Raw genomic sequence first — 9584 nt, 5'->3', positions numbered from 1 at the left:
TTTTCATTTGTGTTCATTGCTCGTTGAGACAGGTCTGATCACTATAACTTAAGGCCCTCCTGCCTCAGTCTTCCCAATGCTAGGACCACAGGAGTGTGCTGCCACAGCAGACAGAGCCGATTCTCACGCAGTGTCTGCTCTGCTTGGCTGAGATATACCACACAGGTAGACATATCATGACAGAATCTGGCTTCACATGAGTAAGTAGTCGAGAAAGCAGAAATCTTTTAGCAGCATGTCCAGGTCCTCGGAGACACTCTTTAACAGTACAGCCCATCTTGAAGAGTCTGAAGACAAGCTACCGTGAGAAGTCTGACCTCCACATCAGACCCTAGTGGTCGCTGTGGACCCATAAACAAGCTGTTTCTCTTTCATGTACATCAGTAGCATAGTGGTCAATGGAAAACGTTGGCTCACTTGTTTATACACGTATTACAAATTTTGGCACATTTTATTTAGCAATTGGAAGAATAACTTATTAATATCAGCACGACTGTGATTGAAATTAAGTTTTATGTTTTGGGAAGCTGACGAGCTTATAGGTTGGGCATATTTTCTGAACTGCCAATTTTAGCTTGAAAGCTACAGGCTTTTATTTCTGTCCTTAGTAACAAATATTGTCACTTTTGGTCCTTGAAATAATAGGTTCTTTTCACTATTTGAGAAAATGCCTGAAACTGCAAACACAAATAATTGTTTTAAGTGAGCATCGCTGTTCCGTGGATAAAGGGATGGCCAGTTTAGCTTGAGGCTCAGAAACCCAAGTGCTTTACCTGAGAAAGCCACCGATGTGTGGAGACAGGGGTTTCTGCGTCCCTCCCAACTTATCAACAGGGCAGTAAAAGGAAAAGGTGTGCTCAAGTTCAAAGTTGAGTAAGATTAATCCTGTCACTGCTTTAAACGAAGCTGGCATGTTTAAACTGGACATGGCGCCTCCTTCATTCATTCTGAGGCAAATGCAGCTCGCCCAGCCTTGCTCCTACAGCCTTGGGACAAGTAATCCCCAAGGCAGAAAAAAAAAAATCATGTCTCAAAATTCTCATTCTGACCTCAAGACCTCTGGCAAAAACCTCAGGATTTTCCCAAATTCACAGACAACATAGAGAATTGTTTCTGCTAGCGACAGCGGGGCCCTCTGAGCTTTCTGACTCCATCCCGCCTTAATCTGATTTTGTCGCGCTGTGACTCAAGCCCAGAACCCAGCGCTCTCTAGACAGATGCTCTGCCACTGAACCTTTAAAGAGCAGGGCCAATGCCGCGCCAGGCCCTGGAAGTCTCACCACTAATTGTCTGCACTAAGGACTCCGTGATCCAGAACCTCCTTAACCGTATTGCGGAGACAAGGGGTCCAGTTCAGCTTGAGGTTTTGCGCACCACCCTCACACAGCCAAACGCTCATTGGCTTCAAGTCTTGGTAGTCTTCCTTTTGATTTTCTACATGACTTCCACCAGAATGCCACATGCATAGTTTGAGTTGATTGCCCTAAACAAATGCCTACACCCCACACACCAAGTGACCTCACCCCCATTTGGGGTTTTCATCTTAGAGTTTGGTTCCTCCAAACTAAGGCAACTTGGATCTGGTCTTAATTTGAGAGGGCAGCACCATCCCTCAAGTTCACTTGCCATGTGTGAAAACGAAAGGCTCAGCCCCACCCCCTTCCACTTATCCCATTTTCCACCCTTTTTCCAGACAAATCGCCAGTCTCTAAGCGCATGTCAGCCACCGCAGAGCATCCAACTCAAGCGTGGCGCCTTTGTCTCTGCTGTCAAGTCTTGCCTTTCTTTTTCCTACCAGGGTTCTTTCTTCCCTCTTCATTTTCTTCTGGAGCCGGACATTGGGGAGAGGATGACAGGTTCTCAAAGGTCACCCTTGAATAAAGAACGAACTATGTACAGTGTTGACTTTGGTTGTTAAAAACAACAGCGTCATACTAGGAATGGAACTAAGGTCTCATGCGTGCTAGGCAAGTCCTCTACTACTGAGCCGCTGACCCTACAAGAGCTTTTTTTTTTTGTATTTGTTTTTTAATTATGTGTCTATGGGGAGGGGTAGGCATGCATGTGTACAGATGCCCACCAAGTCCAGAAGAGGTCCTTAGATCAGCTGGAGTGGAGTAATAGACAATTGGGAGCTGTCCCATGTAGATGCTGGGATCTGAACTTGGGTCTTCTGGAAAAGCCCCAGGCACTCCTAACCATTCAGCTTTAATGTCATGAAGTTTACTATCTCTCTGGCCCCCATCGTGTTCTAGGGTACTACAATGTGTGCTTTGGAGAAGTGGTGGGGGACACAAGAAGAGTTCCCCCTAAATGGATACGTTCCAGAGTTCAGTTTGTCTTTACTACTCGGTTTATATGCTTAGGAGTAGCCAAACTCATAACCTCCTGGGGATGGGTCCCCCCAAAGAAAGTAAAGTTACCCAGAAAGAATGAGTCTTCTAGATGTACCACGCAGCAAACTGATCTCTGCTACTAACAACATGGTGAGCTGGGCCTGGTGGCGCATACGTATCTGTAATCCCAGCACTCAGAAGGCTGAGACAAGAAATTAAAAGTTTGAGGTCAGAATGGGCTGCACAGCTAGATCCTGTTTTTAAAAAAAAAAAAAAAAAACATACAAATACTACAATGATTCTTGGGTGCAAAGGAAGTCCTGAGTGAGTGTGTGCTGTTGTCATAGGCACAGCCACGTCAAGGACCCCAAAGCCTTAGACCCTTGGGAGAATGGCAGAGACCCAAGGTGAATCTTGGAGAAATGTTCAGCTTTGACCCAGGACTTGAGGGTGGGGTGTTGATAGTATGTCCAGAAAACATCCACCATAGTGTTCTCGCTTCACCCCTGGATATTTATGGCCGGAAGACTGTTCCCCTTCAGAGACTGCTCCAACTGAGGTTAGCTAAGCCCGTCAACTCAATCCAGCCACATACCATCAACCCTGCCTCCTTGTTTGTCTGTATATAATAAACACACATAGTGAGCTCCCAGGATGCTAAGGTTTCCCCATTCAGGAGCCCAGCTCACTCAGCCCCACCTTCCTGTCCCTGTATCTGCTTTCCTGTTTTTTCTTCGTCCTCCCCCCACCCCAGTCAGGTTCATCACAGGAGCTGGGCTAGTTGTAACAATTATCACTAATACATTTATTGTATATTTCAAAGCTTGCTGAAGCCAAATGTTCCCACTATCAAAAAGATACGATGGCTATATTAGCTAGCTTCATATAATTGTCCCACAATGCACACATATGCCAAAATATCACATTACACACCACACCGATATTTAATTAGTAGTCAACTAATACTTTTTTCTTGAACATTTATTTCTTTGGGGTAAGGACTGTGCATGTGTCATAGTGAGAGTATGGGGGTAGCGGGCAGCAGACAACTTGTTCAAGTCAGTTCCCTCATTCCACCATGTGGGCTCCAGGGAGCAAACTCAGGTCTTCAGACTTGGTAGCAAACGCCCTCATCTCCATGTAGGTTTCTTTTGCATCTTTAGCTCAAGGAAGGTCACGCACTAGGTAGGAGCTGCACTGCTTTGTTAGGTAGGAGCTGCACTGCTTTGTTTCCATTGTTCTTTATTAGAACATGGTTTCGAATGCAGTTTGTGCGAGGTGCTAATTTTCTGTTTCCTAAAGGAAGGGGTAAAGGAAATAAGATAAAGAAAAGAATAACTAGCCGTGTTGACTGGGTTCCAGGGAGGGTTATCAGCATCTTAATTGTCAAGAGTCTTCCGTTCCACACGTACTCACTGCTGTCACGGCCCTGAGCTGTGGTTCCATGTGACCCCTGTTAGCAGAGGGTGGGTCACACTGCAGCCATGGAAGAAGAGCCAGATTCCAGCTCACTCTCTCTTCCTACACCGTTGCAGCCTCTGGGAGATGAGAAAAGCCATGCTTCTTAGAGGACCAGCCCTGTAGGGAAGCTCTATATTAAACAGCTGTAGCTCATGGCAAAAAGCTGCTCTTTGCTGTCCAGTTTCTTTTCCTTCCCCCTCTCTTTCGTGCCTGGATTGGGTTTCTAGTGATTTAAAACAAGTGCACAGAAACCAGGCAGTCAGTGCAAAATAATTGCAGGTTTGGGGTTGTTCTCATGCACTTCGATTGCTGGAATAACCCTGAGAGAAGGGGAGAAAGCTAACAATTCTACTTATTGACTTCCCAGAGCACAGGATCAGCTGGAGTTGCCTTGCATGTGCCCTTCAGACAGTTAGCTACCTAGGAGAGACTCAGTGCAGGCATTAAGTCTTTATTCCAAGATCTAGTGCTTGTTGAGTGTTGAGCTCCCCCTTCCACACACACGCAAACACATGAACACGCAGGGTAATTATAGGCTGCAGAGGGAGCGACATTAGAATTGTGTACAAAACAGTTTATAAAGTTTTAAAATAACAGGGGCATGAATATGCACATGTTTGCACAAAGCAAGCAATGGGGATGATGGGATGAACGCATCCTTTCTTCTTTTGCTGCCTGGTGTCCATCTCCAGAATGCAGAGCAGGGGCATGCAGGAGGAGCCCCTCCCCTGCCCTGTGATGCCTGCATCTCGGCAGTCCTGCTCATTTATCCTATGCCAGTTTATTGTTGCACATCAAAATACAGACCCTCAGGTGTGGGGACGCAGTGGCTGATGGAGTGGGCTGCTATCTAATTAGTTTCATGAAAAGCTTCTTTTGTGGCATAACAGAAGCGAGGGAAATAAAAGAGCCCCTCGCTGTCTCTCAGAAGTCTGAGATGAGCTTTCTGCAGATTAGTGTTCCAAAGTGGAGGGACATTTTTTTCCCCAACCCTTTCAGAAAAGTCTCTTCCAGCGCAGCTTTGCAAAGATTTCTGCTCCGCTCACCCTCCGGATTTCATTTATTTATTTTCTAATATGGGGAGGGCGGCCACTCACCTCCAGCCTCTGAGCCAATCAGGCAGCTCATTCTGCCGGCTTAGATGCCTTGCAGCAAAGCCAATGCCTGTGCTAGCCACTCTCTGTCCTGACAACAGTCAGACTGGAGACTGACTGACTGCTGGAGGGGACTCTGCCATCTAAGGCGCCACTGTGGGAACCAAGGACTGAACAGAGGGACCAGCCTCGCTGTCAAGAAGTGCTTTGCCTCCAGTGATTGATGGGGACAGTTAGGAGCTTCTCAGTGGCTGGAAAAGGTGGCTCTGCCACTTACTTGCTAAGAAGTCTTTGTCCACAGATGACTCTCATGGGTAGTGAGTGACACAGCGCAGATGACAAATGACAGCTCTGCATTTTACTCTGCTTGGTAGATAGTAAGGGCTGTGGGTGATTAAGGCTCCTCTAGCCTGCCCTGCCCCAGTTACTCTGCACAGGCAGCTGCACTTTCCTAGTGGCTGGCTCCTTTCATCCTTTTTAGTCTAGTTGGAGTTTTTTAAAGAGCAGAGATGATGCACTGGCCACTGTTTATGCCGCCACTTAAGAAACAGAGATGCTCTCCGAGTCATTGATCAGCAGTTCCGTGTGCTACCCTCTCTGCCTTCTGCAGGAGATGAAGAAAATATTGGCATGTGACGCGCTGTTTGAAAACATTAGTTCAGATCAAAAGTCTGTTTTGAAACCCTTGACTGATGCTGCCTCTGTGTTTTCCCCTCTCTCCTCTCTAGGACTCCGTCTGCAGATGTTCTGAAAACCTCTGAGTCTAGAAATTGATTATTCAACCAGGCTACCTAATTCAAGGTATTAGCTCTTGTCAGAAAGCTTTTACGTTTCAGCTCAGTGCTGCAAATTATACTTTGGCAGTGAATGGAAACGGGGAAAGTTGGACGGAGAATAAAGGACAAACGCGATTTTGCAAAATAATCAAGTACTTAAAAACCTCCCCTGTGCGAGTGAGGGTTGCTCCTTCTGGCTCATGAGCAGCCCTGTGCCGCCAGCCCAAGTGTCAGCTCTGGCTGCTTTGCAGCCTTTTTGCTACAACTGCCTTCGGGGTTTGGATTTCATTTTCTTTTCCCCACTTTCTCTTTTTATCTTGACACCTCCCCCATTCCCGACACCCCAACTCCCAGAACTCGAAGACAGACTTTTTGTCAGCTTCGCGACATTGGACCAAGTACAATGAAGAGTGCGTGCTGGGCCCTGCTGCTGGCTATTCTGGGCACTGAACTGCTGGGGAGCTTGTGTTCCACTGTGCGGTCCCAGAGGTTCAGAGGAAGGATACAACAAGAACGTAAGAACATCCGGCCCAACATTATTCTTGTGCTCACCGATGACCAGGACGTGGAGCTGGGTGAGACCCTAGATGTTTCTCTTGTCAATCTTTTCTGATTCAAATGGTTTCCTGTTGTACCAGAGGTGCTCAGCTGGGGGGGGGGGGGCTGGTGCTTTCCTGCCTGCCTCTGACCGTCATCTGGTTTACGCAGTGAACTTGTACTGGTCATAAACTATTAGATTTGTCTTCACATTACTTTTCTGGTATTGCAATTTTAAAATGGATTTTTTTTTAAAAAAGGGAGCAAGGATAAGAAGATGGGGGGGGGGATGAGTTAGCCTGGGAAACCACAGAGGTCAAGGGCTTGGCCAAGAGCTTGGTAGCTCACTCCTTTAATCTCAGTGCTTGGAATGTAGGTGGGGGGGGGGGAGAATCAGGAGTTCAAGGTCACTCGTATTAACTACATAATAACTTGGAACCAGCCCGAGAAATTTAAGACCCTGTATGGAAAAGAAAAGAGGGTGAAAAGAAAGAAGTTAATTTATGAAATATGAGTAAAGTGTTCATGAGTGTGACGTTCTCTGAAAGTATAGAAAAGATCGATAAAACGAATTTTTCTTTTCTTTCTTTTCCTTTTTTTTGTTTTTTTTTGTTTGTTTGTTTGTTTGTTTTGCTTTGTTTTTGAGACAGTCTCGAGGTGTTGCCCTGGCTAGCCTGGGACTCCTTATGTTGACCAGGCTGGCCTCAGACTCACAGAGATCTGCCTGCCTCTGCCTTCTGAGTGCTGCAACAAGAATACATGCCAACATACCCCGACCTAATAGACGTAGCTGAAACTGAACTGTGTTCTATGTACCCTTGTGGTGACTCACCATGCCTGGGTTAGTGCCTTTGGACATGTCTCCTGAGCTCATTCAAGAGCACTCAAATGAAATGTGCCAGGATTTAGTGGCTTGGGCTCACCTCTGACCTCTTGCTGTCTTTAAAAACCTAGCCCTAGCGTCTTATCTGGAAGCTCATAGGCAGGATCTTCCTGAATACCCTAAGAAAAATGCACGGTTTTTCTGGCAGGCTGTCGTCTGCATCCCCGTTCCCACTCCTGTAGCCCCATTCTGTGCTGCAGGGCTTTGACCAAAGGTTCCTATCTCTATGCAGTTCAAGTTGACTTACGGGAGGATAAGAGGGGGGAGTTCCAAGGTTTGGTCTCGAGGATCAGACCATGGAATCAGAACAAAGTTAATTACCAGGCTTCAGCTGGGAGCTGGTAAACTAAAGGCAGCAGGAGTAGCCATCACTGAGTCTGCTTCTCATTTCCCATCTAACAATAAAGAAAAAGTGTATTTACTTTCAGGTACCTTTTCCATGATGAAAGGTCAAGTGCACACGGCTTTAAGATATTTAAATGTCTTCATTTGCTTACAGGACAAGAAAAGGTGGAGCTCGTGCCTGACTTCCTCACGCAGCTGAGGTCTCTAGACCCTCCTTATTTCTCAGTTTCTCATGCTCATCCTACATCCCGTGGCTAGAGCTACCTTTGAACTCTATGTGTATGTGGTCACTTTAGGGTAAAATCTTTGGGTGACAGACACTCTTTTGTCCTGTTGTCTCTGTAGGCAAATTAACCAGGCCCCCTAGCCCCAGTGACTCTCAAGGAATTCTTCCACCCCCTACCGCCTCCCTCGATGCATCAAGAAGCAACTTTTGCCCACTGAATCATGTGTTGGTTCCCACTCCCTTCTCCCATGCCATGTCTCTGCCTTTCCCCTATATCTACCTGGTGAAACGCTACCTGTTCACAAGCAGCTCAGGTACCCCATGCTCGAGTTTGGGGTTCTTCCCAAAACTACTACCACCCCACCGGTCAGAGGATGTTTTCCTTTGCACACTCCCCCCTCCATATCCAGGATGACTGTCCCTCCCACACACCCCACTCCACATGCTAGACTGTAGCAGATGTTCTGTAAACTTTGGATAGGTGCACATTGGTTCCGAAGTAGATAACCCATCTCCCAGAAAGGTATGTACGCGTCCATCATGCCCTTTCTCTTCAACATACAGTGCTGACTTTAAAAGAAATTAAGGAAGAATTATCTGCTACACTTATTTTAAAATCAAATTCAAGTGTTCTGCCTTGTCCTACAATATATTCATCTAGCAAATGTTTACAATGTAATTGCTAAGTACTGGAGTCTCCTGGTTTGTTAGAAAAAAACGATACAGTGGTGGGGCTGGAGAGATGACTTAGAGGTTCAGAGCACTGGCTGCTCTTCCAGAGGCCCTGAGTTCAATTCTCAGCAACCACATGGTGGCTCACAACCATCCATAATGAGATCTGGTGCCCTCTTCTGGCCTGCAGGCATACATGCAGCCAGAACACTATATACATAATAAATAAATAAAAATCGCTTAAAAGCTAGAGTGATAGACCCGACTTGGTCAAGATGCAGGTGTTAACTGTGCCTTCAGACCTATTCTCTGTCTCTTTCTTTATTTCCTAGCCAGGTGACGCCCCAAGCATTAGCCCATTTCATTCTCCCAGCAATCCTCACTACCCTTAGCTCCTGCACAGCAGAGAAGAGGTTTAGAGACGCCGTAGCTAGTAGACAAATTAGGGACCTGTCTTAGGTCATCACAGCTGAGCCACTGTCTCTCCCATCTGTTGATCCATAAATGAATGCTCACTAAACCTTCCAAAATTCAACCTGTCAGCTCCCAGTAGCGCTCTGGGCGAGAGCCACACTGAGGCAGAAGATGGGCCCTGCTTCCCCACTTGTGAACCTGGTGATTAGGGAGCACAGACAAGCAGTGTCTCAGATGTTCCCTTCTCAGTAGGGCAGCTGTGACTTGGGTGGTGGTTACTGCTTGATCCCGGTGACACACACAGTTCTTCCCGAACCTCACTGTTGTAGCATTGGCTGTCCTTGGTGTTCACTACCGTCACCATTTCTAACCAGTTCAGGCCGTTAAGTCCACTCGTGTTGTTGTGGAAGCAATCTTCAGAATGCTTTTCACAACCCAAACTGAAACTTTCCACCCCTGAACATCTCCCCGCTTGAACCATCTCTCAGCCCCGGCAGTCACCATTATACTTTGTGTCTCAAAATTTTACTTCAACAGATACCTTGTGAGTAGATCGTATATCTGAAACTTTGTGATTGCCTTAAATTCACATAGCTTAGCATCCTAATGTCCATCCGTGCTGTAACATGTGTGAGAAACTCCTTTCTAGGGCTGTGCAATATTACAGCCAGGCACACTACATGAACCACACTTGTTTTTCCTGTATGCTTTCTGTTGGGAATTTGAGTTGTTTCCTTCTTTTAGTGCTAGTGAAAAATACTGCTATGAACATGCCTGTATACTGCTATGAACATGCCTGTATACTGCTATGAACATGCCTGTATACTGCTATGAACATGC

At 46.3% G+C, this 9584-nt stretch overlaps 1 protein-coding gene across 4 annotated transcripts in view; it reads left to right on the top strand.

Moving 5' to 3' along the window:
- Window positions 1-9584, top strand: part of Sulf1 (sulfatase 1) — a 165718-nt gene that overhangs the window by 88335 nt on the left and 67799 nt on the right. For 2 of the 4 annotated variants that reach the window (XM_026786697.1, XM_026786700.1), the window contains 2 exons: window positions 5620-5692; window positions 6022-6242. In XM_026786697.1, coding sequence (XP_026642498.1) covers window positions 6071-6242 — 172 coding nt within the window. In that variant the 5' untranslated portion in view covers window positions 5620-5692; window positions 6022-6070. Of the gene's footprint in view, window positions 1-4976; window positions 5152-5619; window positions 5693-6021; window positions 6243-9584 lie in introns of those variants that run through there. The other 2 variants (XM_026786698.1, XM_026786699.1) reach the window with 2 other exon arrangements.

Source organism: Microtus ochrogaster, linkage group LG5, assembly GCF_000317375.1.
Source record: "Microtus ochrogaster isolate Prairie Vole_2 linkage group LG5, MicOch1.0, whole genome shotgun sequence".
Classification (NCBI taxonomy): Eukaryota; Metazoa; Chordata; class Mammalia; order Rodentia; family Cricetidae; genus Microtus; species Microtus ochrogaster.
This window is presented reverse-complemented; position numbering and strand designations above follow the sequence as displayed.